The sequence below is a fragment of the Pongo pygmaeus genome, chromosome 15 (assembly GCF_028885625.2).
Source record: "Pongo pygmaeus isolate AG05252 chromosome 15, NHGRI_mPonPyg2-v2.0_pri, whole genome shotgun sequence".
In the NCBI taxonomy this organism is placed as follows: domain Eukaryota; kingdom Metazoa; phylum Chordata; class Mammalia; order Primates; family Hominidae; genus Pongo; species Pongo pygmaeus.
The window spans coordinates 16,216,435-16,234,516 of NC_072388.2; the positions used below are offsets into that span (position 1 = coordinate 16,216,435).

General features: G+C 41.9%; 1 protein-coding gene across 1 annotated transcript; it reads left to right on the forward strand.

The window, feature by feature from the left end:
• The first annotated feature begins 11,832 nt into the window (after nt 1–11,832).
• On the forward strand, nt 11,833–13,815 carry LOC129012636 (protein fem-1 homolog A-like). Its single transcript, XM_054448548.2, is given in 1 exon segment — nt 11,833–13,815. A coding segment is annotated over 1 exon segment (1,983 nt).
• Nucleotides 13,816–18,082: the final 4,267 nt, after the last annotated feature.

An 18,082-nucleotide genomic window follows, 5' to 3' on the forward strand; every position in this document is an offset into this window, starting at 1 on the left:
TTTGGTGAACATTTGCATTTGCAAAGAAATTATCTGAAGACAAAAATGTCTAATTCAATGGGCTGAAATGCAAATTGTTATATTTCAGGCTAGAAAGATATCTAACCCAAGGAACTTCCTTATCATGCTCTGGGAGATAGAATGCTGCCTCATGGAAGGCTGTTATAGATGTCCAACTCAAATTGCAAAAAACAGGTATAGAAGCATTGGCTTGGGACTGAGAAATGATATTCATTTGGTGCAAAAGTAATCGCGATTTTTGCCCTTGAAAGTGATGGTTAAAACCGCAATGACTTTTGCACCAACCTATGGATTAGTAATTGATATACAAAGACATGACACATAAGAATACCAAGTGCACTGCTTGGCACATAGTAGACAGTCAACAAATGCTTCTTGCTGACAACTGTTGCTTTCCTCCTCAATCACCCACTTTTTAGAATCCTTGAAAACATTTTACAAATTTTTCAAATATTCAGGAAACTTAAAATAACATCAGATTTAGAGAAGAATTATTGACTGTAGCCAATTTGTGGACCTATACATTTTTCAAATTATGTGATGGGAATTTCTTCATTTTTTAGAGCAACATAGATGCATATCAATTACAAACCTTGCTAAATCATCCTTTCTATCTCTGAGGCAATAAAATTCATTATCCTGGTTAGTTTGAGGATATGCTTAACCCATAAACACCAACAGCAAGTATAGATTCAGACATTTGTATCTATAACTTAGACAATTTAAAATGCAATATTGAATAATCCAAAAATTGTTCAAAGCTCAGTACCTTTTCACACATTAATACTTTGATTTCAACTTTCTTTTAGATAGCAAGTGAGTAGAAAAGGGTTAGTAAGTAGAAAAGAGTAAAAGAGGCCTTTCTTTCACAATTTGCCAAGACATGCACCACTTATTTAAAATCAAACAAAATGCTGTTTGAAAAACAAGAAGGATGGCAAGAATGAAGCTCCTTCATGCAAGATACGTCTGACTACTCTCTGAAGACAGATACTACGGCATGCTCATAGAATTACTGCAGGAAAAATTTGTCCACTGAGGCTGCTTCCTCCAGAGGAAAGGTTTAACTTATGGTAACTTGCTATGGATCAACAGCTTAAGATGAGGTGTGTGGCTGGTAATTTAAGAATAAAATTAGATTTCCAGTATAATCAGTCATCTGATAGCACATCCAAATGTATTCTGCATTTGCACATTTAATTAATTATGTCTTAATTGAAAACATTTTGCTCATAATGATTGGTTCTAATTTTATTCCAAATTAAATTAGTAGGGGAGAAATTTAGTTTGGGAATTTATTGATTTTTATATATATTAAAGAAAAAGTTAAAATAATGGATTTTTCTCTTTTCTTCTTAAAAGGAAATGTCTTTCTGCTCATTTAGAGGTGCAAAGGAAAATATTTAAAACGTTCCAGATAAATTGCATTTCATCTGAATGAACATCTAACTTTGGAGATGGACAGAACATTCTTTTGTATTGTTGTAGATATGCCTAGTATAATATTGGTATAATTACTTTTGCAGCTACTACTCAGATTCCTGGGTCAGTGCAAAAGACCTTCTTTATTTAGAAGAAGTGATTCTCTGAGAAAATGACTCATTAGTCTTAGATTCCTGGAATGCACAGTCTTGTCTACAAATTAAAATAGCTATTTAAATTCCCTTTATGAAAATTGTGCCTGATAGGGTACTTCCATGTGCAATGAGGTTTGTATTTGCACATCTAGAGCATCCAGGAAATCAGTGAAGGTGGTTTTTGTGTCTTTAGATATGCTACAGTTGATAAACCCTAGGATTCAGATATTAACTATTGGATAAGCTTTTGCATTTCCCATAACTTTAGCTTTGAGGCCATTCATTACCTTAATACTAAGGAAAGAATGTCAGAAAGTCCAAAGAGAGAGAATTCTCAGTTATGATTTTTGGACATATAATTGGAAAGAAGTCAGATTTGGCTTTTACAATTAGTGCCATATAATGTCACACAAAGCATTTCCTGCAGTGTGCTCAAAGAGGTCAATTTGTGATTTATTTGCGAGTTATAGTCCTGAAATGACTGACTTGTGTGTGTAACAATTTAGCTTTAACTTGGGCACTTAATTTAGCATTAAGTATAGCTCGTCTTCAATATTGATCCTTGCCCTGGACAAGATGTCATTTCATAAACCCAATTAAACGTGGTACTTACTACGGTTTAAATACCAAGACAGATTAAATGTATTGTCCAGTTTCACAGATCAGCAATGCTTCTCTTCCTGTATCACTAGCTCATGATAGTAACATAAGGGACCAGTCTGTGCCAGTGGATGGGCCAGAATTAAGAGAGGATAAATATTACTGTCCTGTCTGAAAGAAAACTGGGCACCCAAGGTGTTAGAGAGTTGTCTGATATACTGTGACATAAATGTCCCATATATATAAATTGCAGCCTTTTTAAAACAAGGTAGAATTGTTTCTGGAAGATTAAAAACTCTCTTTCCAAATCATTGAATTAAAATATTTAGTTAATAAACAAATCACTCCTATTTTCATCAATATTGGAGTTGTTTCTTCAACTTTGTGCATTTTCTCAATTAGAAAAAAAATTAAATAGTGAGAAATCAACATTGAACTGTTGTCTACTCAATAGCCACAATTCCTTATTTCTTGTTTACAATGATCATAGATTGTTTATGTTTGAATTGTTGCAAAAAGTTCACAGACAATGGATTCCTCTCCCAATCTGAGAGGATGAGCCATGATTGGTCTAGGCCACGAATATTGTGGTAGATTGTATTGTGTGTTCATAATTCTGTGTTCTCTGGCCAGGTGCAGTGTCTCACGCCTGTAATCCTAGCACTTCGGGAAACTGAGGCGGGCAGATTGCCAGAGCTCAGGAGTTCAAGACCAGTCTGGGCAACATGGCAAAACCCCTCTCTACTAAAATACAAAAAATTAGCTGAGTATGCTGGTGCACATCTCTAATCCCAGGTACTTGGGAGGATGAGGCGTGAGAAGCACTTGAACCCAGGAGGTGAAGAATTCAGTGAGCCAAGATTGTGCCACTGCACTCCAGCCTGGATGACAGAGGGAGACTCTGTCTCAGAAAAAAATAATTGAAAAAGATGATTCCTGTTCCCTCGCCATCCTTACCATGTTTTACTGAGGAAAGAGAATATTTCCCTATATCACTGACTTTGGGCTTGGCTATGTGACTGCTCTACCCAATAGAATTTGGGTAGGTTAATAGTAATAGAAGTAACTAAGCAGAACTTTAAAGAAGCTTCTCCTCTTCAACTCTTGCTCAGCATTATAAAAATCAAATGCCCTAAATAGTCTGTGACCTTCAACATGGGTCCAGGAATGAGAGACTCCTGGAGCACACCTGAATCTCATCTGCAGTCTAAGGCAGAACTGCTGCAACCAATTCACAAAACTCATGAGCAAGGAGTAAATGCTTGTTGTTATCGGTCAATAGCTTCTTGTCATGTTTCTTAAGCATTATTGGAGCAAAAGCAAACTAATACAAATGTTAATATAATTCCTTTGCTTGTGATTGATTTAGAGATGAACATTTGTCCCGTTTCCAGCTAATAGAATGTATTTAGGAAGAATTCCAAAGGAGGGAGCTTATTAGTAGGATTTTGACCTCTAATGAAAATGATGGCCAAATATATGAAATTTTTTCTTTCTTTGGTTTTATTGTTTAAAGACATAATTATTTAAGTTGTGTTAGTTGTGTGTGATCTTATAACTGTGAGGAATTATACAGAATGAAAAATGGAATGTGCTGTGGTGGCAGAACAGCACATTCTGCCACTTTATTGCTTAAGTCACTATAAGAATGTCTTCTGTTACCTGCAACCCAATGCACCCAGCTAATAAAGTATGTTCCTAGAAATACACTTGTCTGCACTCTTTTTAAGACACAGACCACATACACAGAGAAAGATATTTTTAAAGGTCTTGTACTACATAAATTGTACTATTTTTTAATTTAAAAATATGGGCCAGGTTCAGTGGCTCACACCTGTAATCCCAGCACTCTGGGAGGCCAAGGCAGGTGGATCACGAGGTCAGGAGATCAAGACCACCCTGGCCAACATGGTGAAACCCCATCTCAACTAAAATACAAAAAACTAGCCGGGCATGGTGGTGTGTGCCTGTAGTCCCAGCTACTTGGGAGGCTGAGGCAGGGGAATCGCTTGAACCCTGGAGGCAGAGGTTGAAGTGAGCTGAGATCGTGCCGCTGCACTCCAGCCTGGTGACAGAGCGAGACTCCATCTCAAAAAATGAAAAATAAAAAAAATAAAGATAATGTGATATTTTTTACATTATAGCACCTGTACATTACAAGACTGAAATCTTTTTCATTTTTTAAAGTAACTGCCTAGTACTTTGTGCATGAATATCCTTTGCCTTCAAATTGAATTTGAGGATCAACCCCAGCTATTTTCATAAAATAAATTTTAAAATACATAAAAAGATGAAAAATGTGAGGGAAACATTAACTGAAATGGAATTTGAATTCATAAGTTGTGATATCCATCTAAATGAGTCACCAAGAGATAAAAGATGAAAAATGAAAACAAATACTCACAGAAATAATAGAAGAAAACTTTAAAAAGTAGAGAATAAAGAAACACATGCTGTAATGTCACTACCCACTCAGTGCTAAGTTAAATGGATTTGTTGAGAAGACTCCAAAAGCAGGTATAAATTTTGAGTATGTGTGTGCACGTGTGTGTGTATGTGTGCAGCCCTATATAAAATATTTTAAAAATCACTTTTATTGAAATATTGCATATGCACATCTAAGAACAAAATTTAAGCTTGATGAGTTTTTACGTTGTTAACACAGCCATTTAACTATCAGCTAAGAGAGGAAATAAAATATAACTAGCAACTCTCACCTTGTTTTATATTCACTATCAATCCTTACTCTTTTAAATTTGAGATAGAGTCTCATTCTGTTGCTCAGGCTGGAGTGCAGTGCCGTGATCTCAGCTCACTACAACTTCCACCCCCTGGGTTGCAGCAATTCTCATGCCTCAGCCTCCCAAGTAGCTAGGACTACAGGCACTCACCAACATGCCCAGCTAATTTTTGTAATTTTAGTAGAGACAGGGTTTTGCCATGTTGGCCAGGCTGGTCTCGAACTCCTGGTCTCAAGCAATTTGCCCACTTCAGCCTCCTAAAGTGCTGGGAGTCACCATGCCTGGCCCATTACTCTTTTTTAATACCCCAAAGGCAACTAATATCCTAATTTCTCACACAAGAGATTGGTTTGAACTTTATATAAAGGGAATATCAGTACGTTATTTGCCATATTGATCTATGTTATTTTATGTAACTATAATGCATATTTATTCATTGTTCCATAGTATTCCATGTAGAAATAGATCACAATTTATTTATTTCTTCTCCTAATAGATATATTTGGGTTGGCTTTAGTTATTGTTATTATGAATATGATGCTTTAAATATTCTTTTTTTTGAGTAAAAATATGTGCAGATTTATAGCTGAACACAAAAAGCTCTGCCTTTTAACCTGGATATCTGGATTTTTTACTCTTGGTGAAGATAACTGCAATGAGATTTATCATGTATGATTGAAAGTCAATAAATGCCTCCTGGTAACCTACAGGGTCAGTTTTTCACTGATGGGTTACAACTGGCCTAATTGGTTTGACAAACCTAGCTTGATTACATGGACAAGGAGACACAAAAGCCTTGTTGAGAATTTCTCCTCCAAGCCCTCCTGAAAGCATGACTCCCAGCACAGAATCCTGGTGGTTCACACTGGAGACAGAATGCACACAGTGTGTCTGTGAATACTGGGAGCCCTGGGTAGCTTTCAACATGGGATGTCTTTCAGACTCCCAGTCCATGCCTGCACTCTCTTTCACTTGCTGCACCATGTCCTTTGCCTTTAAATAAAAGCCCCATGTAAATACGTTCTGTGGAATGTGGTGGTTCCTTTCAAATATCCACACAGGAAGCTTTTCAGCATGTATACATTTCTACTGAGAATATACCTAAGAATGAATTTGCTATTTGCCGGTTCATAAAAGTATATGTATTTATATATTGAGCTTTAGACAAAATTTGCAAGTAAAATACAAAAAGAAATTTCTTGAATCATTAGAGAATAAGTTACTGACCTGATTCCCTATTACCACCAAATATTTTGGGGTTTATTCCTTACAAACAGGTTTCTCCTACATGTTCGCAACACAACTATCAGCATTGGTTGTATTCCCACTAATACCCTGTTACTGTCTAATCCTCAGACCCCATTCAAGACCCTGGCACACTACATTAAGCTACCCCTGTGTGTAGCTACCTTCTTCACTCCACTCCGACTCCAACACCTCATGCTTGGCCACTGTCATTCTTGGATGCCATCCCTGGGCTCTGACCTACTCCCTAGATTATCATCCATTTCACATAGACACTCTTCTCATTCTTCCTGGATTAAACCCACATGGGTGCTCACCCCACCCTGCTCAGTCAGGCTCTGACACTCCAACCATGCTACATCACTGTGGTGATGCCCTTTTCATTTTGCTTGGGTTCTGCCACCACTTCTGTGCGGACTCCTTCTCCTGTTCTTTGGCTTCGATACCTAACACCTTGGAGCCCTCCTATACAGATGCCCCTTTCATTCTATTTACACCAGAAAATCCCACAATGATCTGACTCTTCTACATGCAAATCCTTTATATCCCATTCTGTGCCACTGCCTTACATGGGTGTTCTCTTCCCACTAGCTTGTGGGGTTTAGACACCAGGTGATGGATAATACTTCTGTCTGGATGCTCCCTCACCTTGTTTTGATTCTGACACCCAACGTGGGTCACCTACATGCAGTGAAGCCCTTACTCAGTTGTGGCTTCAATCCATGTGAGGCAGCCTTCCCCTGTAGACAGAGGAATTAACCATTTTTCCCTATTCTAAAAATTAATAATTTCCCCAAAGATCGTGGGTTTCTTTCGTGGAGAAATAGTGTTTGGATACAAAGGTCTAGAGGCTAGGTGTTCTACTAGGGTGTCATTGCTTCTAGGTTCTTTCGCTTCACAAAGCTGAGAAATACATACGCATATACCAACCAAAGCATACCATAAGGGTAAAATGATGACCTTTTTGAGGTTGGAGTTCACTCTCTCTCCATCCTCTCTTCCTTAGAGTATTTCCTTGAAATCTTAATAGATCCAAATAACAGGTTTACAGTTTTGATTTTGCAGTGGAAGAATGGGGACTTTCTGACCCTTGGAATTGCAAACAAATGCCACCAAAACTTACTTGGGAGTTTTTCACAAGAGGACTATCTTAGGCTGTAGCCCTTTGTCTCTTGAGGAGATGAGAAGTTATTCTTCCTTCTGCTTTGCTAAATAAATTATGTGAAAGTCTGTCTAGACATTTTAGTCACTTTTGTAGTACCTACATGCATAGAAATCTGACCATGTTCATGTAGTAATAAACTGTGTTCTGTTTTCTGTGTTGGTTCAGAGAGGTCTTTGTTAGTGTTATTTTATTTCCAACAAACACACACCCTATATTCCTGTATTGCTACTTTCTACAGATGGATGACTTTGGATGGTCAAATATTGATAGAAAGGCACTAGTGAAAATTAATTCAGAAAAAAACACATTTACAGATTTGGTGACAGGAAATGAAGAAATTTTTCATGTTGAGCTCCAATTATCTCCGAAAGGTAGAAGGGAAGTCATTAGTTGAGAGTATACATGGCATTGGAGGTGGAAGCTTTGAGAAAAGTGGAGGCTTATAAAATTAAAATAGTTGTTTCCAATAATATGAAATAGAACTGATTAAAGAACAAAGCAGACATGATTACCGAGGAGTCTCTCAGATGAGTTCATGTTGATCACTGTAGTCTATTGTTTCACAATAACTCATTCCAAAGCAAACTGCATATTGGATTCACCTGGGATCTTTTAAGATATACCGATTCCTGGGTCCCACCTGCAGAGATTCTGCTGTAGTCACTCAGGAGTCTGACATCAGCATCCAGATTTCAAAGGTTCCCAAAGTGATTCTAAAGTGTCCTGAAGATCAAGAACCATTGACACAGATAGAATGTTCATAACCTTTATTGTTTTCCACAAAAACCTACCCATGTAAAGCATTTGTGAGGATAGAAAAGTTTACTGAAAATTAGAAATTGAGAGTTGAATTCGCAAACAAATTTAGTCAAATTACATTCTGAGTTTTAACACTTTCCTGTGGCCACCCCAAGAGTGTGGAACTTTCCCTGGGCCTTTGCCCCATTGTCTCCAAACTCAAATCATTTCACTAACTCTTCTCCACCTCCCCAGTCTCTGCTTTCTGCATGCCTCTTCCTAGTCTACCTGACTCTGGGAACTATAGGTTGGAGCAAAAGTAATTGCAGTTTTTGCCATTAAAATTGATGTCAAAAACCACAAATTACTTTTGCACCAGCCTAATAAAACTTCTCACTCCATAACTCAGAATGATTCAGCTCTCAGTAACAACCTGGTGTTCTCCATTTTCCTTTAGCATGGACTATAGCTATTCATCACTTTTGAGAATTTTTAAGAGGCAACATTCTTGCATGTGATCTGGTTTATAGAACCAGGATAAAAGGTCAATGTTGACTCCAAAGTTTCCCAGGCCCAGGATCTCCTCAGAAATATGTGGCAGAGACAGACCTGCAGGATAAAGACAAGATATGCATTCTTTTCTCATTCACTCCATTGATAGCCAGTAACAGCCTACCATATCTCAGTTCAATGAAGGAAAAAAGATAGACAAATAGATACAGTAGAGTGTAGTCCATGTAATGGTTTAGTATACATAGGAAATACACAAGTACAGTAACATCTGGACAAACTAGAGGATGGAAGAAGAAGGGAATTGAGAGAGCATTGCAAGAAGTGAAGAACCCAGGGTTTGAGCTAGCCTCCTGAATCCACATGTATAGAGTTGTAGAATTGGAGTACTACAAAGGATGTCAGAAATCGTCTAATCTAGTCACCCTTTGTTACAGACTAGAAAATAGAAATCTTATAGCCTAGGAGTTGAACTGAGTTGCAGAAAGTCCCATAACAAGTCAGGGGCAGCGCCAGGATTAAATTGGAATCGGGATTCATTGACGACTGGCCCAGCGATACTCCCTCAACAGGTAATGAATTTCTAAAGTTCTATGAGCACAGCTACAGGAGGGATTAGGCCAGCGATAGGGTCGCTGGTGGCAGTAGAGGCCTAAACCTGCATGGCTTACACCTCTGTCTGCAAAGTGACTGACTCATTCCAGCCCTATCTGTGCACTCTGCAGTACCTCTGCTCAGAAGGTGCCAATGGGGGAAATGCTAGATAGATCATTTGGCTTGAGCATAGAGTGTGAGGGAAGGACACACACTGAAAATAGGAAGGAGAATGAGAAACCGGAATCAAGAACCAGCCTAACAAATATTAGGCCTTTGAATTATAAAGCAGAAATATGGTATGGCTTTAGAAAATTACAAGATAACAAAGATGAGCAAATAAGACTAGAAAATTATGACTTTGGGACCTTGTGTCTGAAGTAAATGGAGAGGCACTTTGGGGAGTGGCAGGCAATGAAAACACATCTACCACCTGAGGAGGTGACCCAGAGAAATTCAAAACAGCCTCTTTTTTTTAAAGTCCAATTCAAATATAGTCAAGTGAGGGAGGGTAGATCCTTCTTTCTCAACTCACTGTGTTTAGTTTCTTAAAAGCTGGCCGAATTGTAAAAAAACATTTTTGAATGGGGCACTTCTAGTGTCAGCTATTCTCTTTTCCTTTTTTACTTACCCACTACTATAAACTACCACAGATACATTCTCTACATTCAGTTAGTTAGTTTTACGTTTCCTAATTTACACATTTGCAATTATAGCCTAGGAAGCTTCTTTGCTTGGAGAAAGATGTTCTTATATTAAAACATAAAACTCTTCTTCCTCCCAAGCATCCACTAGTTCATCCAGTAAGCAATTTCATCATTACACACCAGAGGTCAGTATTGGATTATTAATTTACATGAGTGATTAATTTTTACTTTCCCAGTAATAAAAATGAGAAACAAAATAACAAAGATTAGTACTATATTAGAGCTTTGGTGTTAGTTCCTTAAGCAAGTATCATCTGTGCAGGCATGCATAGATCATGAATGGCTTAACAAAAATACAAAAGTTAAAGAAAAAAGCCACCACAATGAACGTGGCCTTTGTTCTTTAGGAAGACATTAATAACTCATTCCAGGCATATTAATTATGCAACTTTTACACAAAAGTTACTTTATTTTGAGAAATGTTCACAACTAGCAGTATTAACAGACATACTGGCAGTGAATTAAAAAGATAACAGTAGTTTTTAGAGCCTCATTCAAATCTGCATATCTACAATAGTGTATCAATTCGGGATGGCCAAAGTTATAGATAATTTGGATAAATGAAATAGGGACCCAGCAGTAAAATAATGACTGTATCTCCAGAAGCTTTAAGATTAAATGAAAAGAAGAAAAGACTAAAGGCAGATCAAGCTATCATGCTGACTACAGACATATTACAGGCTTTCCACAGAAAGAGAATATAGATTAGTCTTGTTTTACTCTGGTCAACAAAGGGTGGAATTATAGAAACGGAGATTGCAGCTGCATGTAGATAGAACTGTTAAGACTCACAGCTATTCCAACATCTTTGCTTAGGGGGCCATAGGGAGTGCCAACATCGAGTATCAGAACAAACTAGATGAATGCCAAAATCTCTTATATTCTAAGGTTATATGAGAAGGTGATTTTGATGCCAAAGAGAAATATTCCACAAATTCCAAACCTCCTTCCAGGCATATATATTCGGTTGGCACCTGCTTTAAGAAGTCTCCCTTAATCTGCCAGAACACAGTTTGCTTGTGCTTCTAATACTTTCACCATATATTGTCTTTTGTCATCTTTTGACCATATTGTACATCTATGTATTATTTAGCTTTGTGTTGTTATGTCTTATCTAAAACCAAGATTCTTCTTTTAGGAATACATGTTATTTTATCCTCTATGACAGCCTAGCACAATACAATGAAGTTAGTAGATACTCAGATAATATCTGTAGTCTGAACCTATTTCCTTATCTAAAAAGTAATGAACAAAAACACCCACTTTACCTGCCTCACTGAGCTGTTTTGAAGATCAAATGAAATAATGTGCCTGAAAGCACTTTGAAAAGTATAAAATGTTATACAAATGTAAGGCATTCTAATTTCAGAGGGAGGTTTTCTCAGTTATAACGTTCATGTCAGCTTGAATAAAGGAACATTTTTTAAAAATCTGAAAAGAAACTTGTCCCTTCTGGGCACAAATTATAAAACTCCCCAAAAAATGTTTGTATATGTTTTTGTTTGTTTGTTCCTAAATAGTATAATGAGCTACGGTCTTTCAGGGAAAATGTTGCTCTGATACCAGTTCACAATGTAGAAAATTGCCCTTGTGTACTTTCAGGAAAGAATTGCAAACAAATGAGCTATTTTCTCTTCTCGAGCAGAGGGACTTCCCAAGTATGGGTGGCAGTTGTTCAAGTCCATCTGGTCAAGAATTCACTAAGATCATAATGTGAAAGTTGCTGAAATGCAGATTTGCACGACAGCCTGCAAATGTTCCTTTGGAGACAAAATGGTTTCTCAGGTCAATAATCTGCATATTTAAAAGTCTCTAGGACACCCTAAGATGGCTGCAAGGGAGACGGTGAAGGTTGGCTCCCGCCCGTCTGGGCTCTGATCCTCTGTCTCCCCCTCCCTCTGCGGCCGGCTCATGGCCTGGCGGAGGCCCGAACCATGGACCTCCGCACCGCCGTGTACAACGCCGCCCATGACTGCAAGCTGCAGCTGCTCCAGAAGCTGCTCAGGGGCCGGAGCCGGGAGGAACTGGACAAGCTGACTGGCTAGGTGCCGGCGCGGGGACGCTGCTGCTACGGCCACCTGGACGTGGTGGAGTACCTGGTGGACCCGTGCGGCGCGAGCGTGGAGGCCGGTGGCTCGGTGCACTTCGATGGCGAGACCATCGAGGGCGCGCCGCCGCTGTGGGCGCCGGCCACCTGGACTTGGTGCCTGGCCTCGGTGAACCGCACCACGCGCACCAATTCCACGCCCCTCCGCGCCGCCTGCTTCGAGGGCCACCTGGAGGTGGTGCGCTGCCTGGTCGGCGAGGACCAGGCCAACCTGGAGGTGGCCAACCGGCACGGCCACACGTGCCTCATGATCTCGTGCTACAAGGGCCACCGTGAGATCGCCCGCTACCTGCTGGAGCAGGGCGCCCAGGTGAACTGGCGCAGCGCCAAGGGCAACACTGCCCTGCACTACTGTGCAGGGTCCAGCAGCCTAGAGATCCTGCAGCTGCTGCTGGGGTGCAAGGCCCGCATGGAACGTGATGGCTACTGCATGACCCCGTTGCTCCCAGCCAGCGTGATGGGCCACACCAACATCGTGGAGTACCTCATCCAGGAGCAGCCGGGCCAAGAGCATGTCACAGGGGGAGAGGCTCAGCCTGGGCAGCCCCAAGAAGGCTCCTCCACCACCCAGGGGTGTGCGCAGCCTCAGGGGGCTCCGTGCTGCAGCTTCTCCCCTGAGGAACCGCTGAACGGGGAATCTTACCAAAGCTGCTGTCCCACCAGCCGGGAAGCTGCCATGGAAGCCTTGGAATTGCTGGGATCTATGTATGTGGATAAGAAAACAGATCTGCTTGGGGCCCTTAAACACTGGAGGCGCGCCATGGAGCTGCGTCACCAGTGGGGCGAGTACTTGCGCAAACCGGAGCCCCCACAGCTGGTCCTGGCCTATGACTATTCCAGGGAGGTCAACACCACCGAGGAGCTGGAGGCGCTGATCACCGACCCCGATGAGATGCGTATGCAGGCCCTGTTGATCCGGGAGCGCATCCTCAGACCCTCGCACCCGGACACTTCCTATTATATTCGTTACAGGGGGGCCGTGTACGCAGACTCCGGCAATATCCAGTGCTACATCCGCTTGTGGAAGTACGCCCTGGACATGCAACAGAGCAACCTGGAGCCTCTGAGCCCCATGACCGCCAGCAGCTTCCTCTCCTTCGCGGAACTCTTCTCCTACGTGCTGCAGGACCGGGCTGCCAAAGGCAACCTGGGCACCCAGATCGGCTTTGCAGACCTCGTGGGGGTCCTCACCAAAGGGGTCCGGGAAGTGGAATGGGCCCTGCAGCTGCTCAGGGAGCCCAGAGACTCGGCCCAGTTCAACAAGGCGCTGGCCATCATCCTCCACCTGCTCTACCTGCTGGAGAAAGTGGAGTGCACCCCCAGCCAGGAGCACCTGAAGCACCAGACCATCTACCGCCTGCTCAAGTGCGCACCCAGGGGCAAGAACGGCTTCACCCCTCGGCACATGGCTGTGGACAAGGACACCACAAACGTGGGCCGCTACCCCGTGGGCAGATTCCCCTCCTTGCACGTGGTCAAAGTGCTGTTCCACTGCGGGGCAGACCGGGACAGCAGGGATTTTGACAACAACACCCCGCTACTCATAGCAGCCCAGAACAACTGCCCGGCCATCGTGAATGCCCTGGTTGAAGCAGGGGCCCACACGGACGCCACCAACGCCTTCAAGAAGACGGCCTACAAGCTGCTGGCAGAGAAGCTGCTGGCAGAGAAGCTGCTAGCCAGGGGTACCATGCAGCCCTTCAACTAGGTGACCCTGCAGTACCTTGCGGCCCAGGCCCTGGATAAGAACAAGATCCCTTACACGGGCTTCATCCCGGAAGATCTGGAGGCATTCATCGAACTGCACTGACCTGCCCAGAACATCTGCACCCTCACCTCTCCCCTCTCCTGCTGAGACAGGGGAAATCGGGCTGGGGCATAGCAGATGCTCCTTCTTGCCTCCTTCAGTCACCAGTCAGGAGAAGGGTTCTGCCTCCCATCCCCTTTACCCGAAGACAGGGTCAGAGGTGTTAGCGAGCCTTTGGTGCTAGAAACCTTCAGGGTCACGTGCTAAGAGGACAGTCTTTCTCTGGGAGCCACTGACTCAGAAATTCAGAGTTAGGAAAAGACACAAGACCTTCCCCACATCCTGTCTGCCTGGGTTACAGAGGCCTTTGCCTTGTTACCTAGAGGCGGAGGGACTGAAGCCATTGCCTTCCTTCCCTGCTAGAAACACAGGAAGAAGTTGAGGACGGTCTGCCTTCCCTTGTTGTCCTTTTACATGGCCAGGTAACTCCAGCTGCTGAATACAGTGTTAGGGGGCTCCCGAGATGAGAGTTTGAAAGTCAGGGAATGAGACCACCTCTCATTTCTTCCAGCATGATCATGCCCTGCTCCCATGCCACCGTAGTCCCTGGCAGACGGGCAGGGCTCTGCCCAGGGCAGCCTGCCACTTGCATAGCTTTCGGTTAGTTTGGTGTTCTGTTTATTTAATAAGTGGGCAAGTTGCAAGCGTTGCACAGAAATTCTGAGATTTTACTGCCTTTTTTTTTAAAAAAAAGAAAGTTGTTTGTTGGACTCCATAAGTGAATTTCAAGCAGTGAGGATTTTGTGGTGCCTGAGATGGCCGAGGCCACAGGGAGTGAGCTGTATCTGTGAGGAATTTGGTGAGCAAGATAAAAGTACATGGTGTCAACCCCTAAAACATAAGTGAGCGCACATTTTATACATCTCCACTCTACGGCCTTTTATAGGCTTTCCGATTTTATAGGCCTTTCCAATTTTCCATTCTCATTAGAAAGAGAACTGTGCTTCCAAACAGAAATCAGGAGTGACCACAAAGCCTGACAACACTTTGCCGCCCAGAAAGAACTGGCACAATTGGTTTGGGTCTGCATTGCCATAGTGCCCAAGTTAAAACTACAGGCCACTCCACCTTGCAAACCTCACGTGGCCTCTGATTTCATTGTGGGTGCAGCCACAGGTGGCGCTAGCTGTTTTCTCAGCTGCTCTGAGGATTGGGACCCAAGTCATCATGAAAAAGGCCCAAGTACAGTCTTAATGTGATAAATCCACTAGCTAAGACATTGAGTGCCAAGACCAGCCTTCCAGCCAAGGTTTGGACAAAGTCTCAAGTTCCCATGACTCAGGGTAAGGTGCTGGGGCTGCCAGAGGACCTGCCCCGCAAGATTTTTCTCAAGAGCGAGACTCCATCAGCCCGGGCAGACGGGAGCAGGTTCTTGGCCGGTGTAGACAGCAGCAAAGAGCAGAAGGGAAGCCATTCTCACTACATCCTCCCTTCAGTAGCCACAACCAGGCCCTTAGGAGGAGCAGCGACCAGGGGTGTCCAGAAACATCCTGTCCCTGGATGGAAACTAGGTCTCGTTTGGATTTTTTTTTCTTTTTTTGCCATGTTAGTTAGGAAATTATTTATTAATTTACAAGACAGGTTTCATCTCAGCCAAGGTGGGAAATGGCGTCCCTGTCCCTCCCAAAGCACAGAGCACAGAAATGAGGCTGTTTACATCGCGAGTCTCTGTGCTGGTGTTTAAGTCATTAAAAAGATATTCGAAAAAAAAGTCTCTAAATACAGGTTTATGGAATAATTCATAACAGCTTTAAGGAACTATCATGGTACACTGGGAAAGTCACCCATATTGCAGGATAGATTTCTTCTGTTGGCTGGTGAGCATTTGTTTATAGTCGGCCTTGACTCTAACACAATTTTATAAGTAGTTCTTTTATTTTTTTAAAAGCAACATTTTGGAACAAAATATTGTGAACAAATAAAGAGTACGATTATATTTGTGACACCCCTTGTTAATTTCCAAGTGATATTTTAAATCTTGAATAAGACATGTATGCTCATAAATAAAGAGGGAAAAGAAATAATTAACTCAATGTTCATAAGAGCTTCTCAGAAAATAAGAAAATAAGAAAGAGATAAGTGATAGAACTATAATCTACAATCTACCCTAATAGTATATTTGCATCACTTCTTAAACTTTGTTTAGTTTAACATGCTGTTTCTTACTGTATGTGAAGAATGCTGTGAGGTAGCATGTCAATGTTTTGCAGATTAATAAACTGATGTTAAAAGAGGTTAAGTGACTGATTTTGTACTTTCATTATCTCAAAAGTGCAACTAAAACTGCACTTAGGATTGCCACTCCTGTTGGGGGCCATGGCTTTGGTCCTATTTTCTGCAAGTCTCTGGATGACGTCTGTCCACCCACTGCCTCTGAGTACTCTCCTCACCTCGGCCTTCCTCCCTTATTTTAGCCCAACACCTGTCACCACTCTTCAGAATCCTCATGAAACTTCAGGAAAATTGACTGGGTAGGGCTTGTTTCAGAATTATCAGCCAGCATTCTAGGGCTGATTTAGAATTCAGAGAAAGAAGCAAAAGCACTTATCAAAGTGTCTGTTCTAGAGGTAAGCTCAGAGGCACCATGGCAATCCCCACACTTCCCCAGGATGTCTTCGGAAATACCTGATACTGTCATCTCAGGCCCAGATATCATCCACTAGCTGAAGGCCATCGGCAACATTCACATCTCAGAGTAAAGAATGTTTTAGAAGAAGTCCGTGGGCAATCACCAGTCATGCAGGGAGTTCCAGGGACCAGCCAGTTGTTCCTTTCCTGAGTTAGGAGGCGGTAAGGACATCACGGTGATCATTTCCACTGAAAACACAAATTTAAGTCCACTCTGCTACTCAGCAGTTAATGCTGACTTCTGAAAATTATGAAGCATTTATCACCATGGTCTCCTTCTAGGTTTATCAGTGCAGTCAGCTCAGAAAACTTTCATTCCTTCAGTATATCCAGCTCCAGCTAATCAGGTAGGGAACAATGAAAACAGGCTGACATTTGATTCAGAGGTTCTGGAAAGAAAGTGGACCTGGCAACAAAGTGACTGCACTTACAATCCCCCAACCTAATGTCATCAGGGTCCAGGGTAGAACATCTGGGGCTACCAGGGAGAGAAGCCAGTTTCAGAGGCTATTCTAAGCAGCTCCGATTAACATCTTAGGACCACAAGACAAATTATCATTGGTATTTGAAGGCAAAAGGTCGTGGATGTTCTGGCCCTGGGTGAGTACCTGGGTCTAACTCACAATTCTCAGAAAGGCCCTCTGGGTCCATTCCCAATGTATTAACAAAATGCCTGAAACAAAGTGGGGTTTGAGCAAATGATAGAATGAATGATTATGGAAGGACAATTGTCTGACCTCTTCTACTATATACTTTTGAGAAATGTTCTCAGAATGTATGGTTAAAGTATTGTGTAGGTTGAGCATTCCTAATCCAAAAATCTGAAATTCACATTTTTTGAGCTGACACAATGTTCAAAGGTCATGCTCAAAAGGAAATGCTCATTAAAGCTTTTTAGATTTCAGATTTTTGAATTTGGGGTGTCAACCAGTAAGCTTAATGCAAATATTGAAAAATTTTTTAAAAATCCAAAACACATCTTGTCCCAAGAATTTTGGATAAGGAATACTCAATCTGCATTTCAATTGTTTGCTTGTTTGCTCTGTCATCAAAAATGAGCCAGGTGCAGTGGCTCATGCCTGTAATCCCAGCACTTTGTGAGGCTGAGGTGGGCGGATCACTGGAGGAGTTGGAGGCCCGCCTGGCCAACATGGCAAAACCCAGTCTCTACTAAAAATTAAAAAAAAAATTAGTCTGGCATGGTGGCAGGCTAATTTTGTAATCCCAGCTACTCAGGAGGCTGAGGCAGGAGAATCGCTTGATCCCAGGAGGCAGACGTTGCCATGAGCCAAGATTATGCCACTGCACTCCAGCCTGGGTGAGAGAGTGAGACTCTGTCTCAAAAAAAAAAAAAAAAAAAAAAAAAAGAACGAGTTTCTTCAATAGAGAAATTGTACCTTGTTCATGTCCATCACTCCCATGGATAATATGGTTCCATAAGAAATCAGTCGTTATGAAACTCCATTCAGTAAGGACTCAGTTTTTTCAGAATGAATGGACCAAGTAAGAGCAATTACTTATTGTCATATAGTTCAGATGAAAAAGGGCTGGGATTTGAGAAAAGGCTCTATTACTGAATAGGATCTGGGTGGATGGATTCCATCACAGATGTAAAACAAGACTACAGCAGTCTGTCCAACAG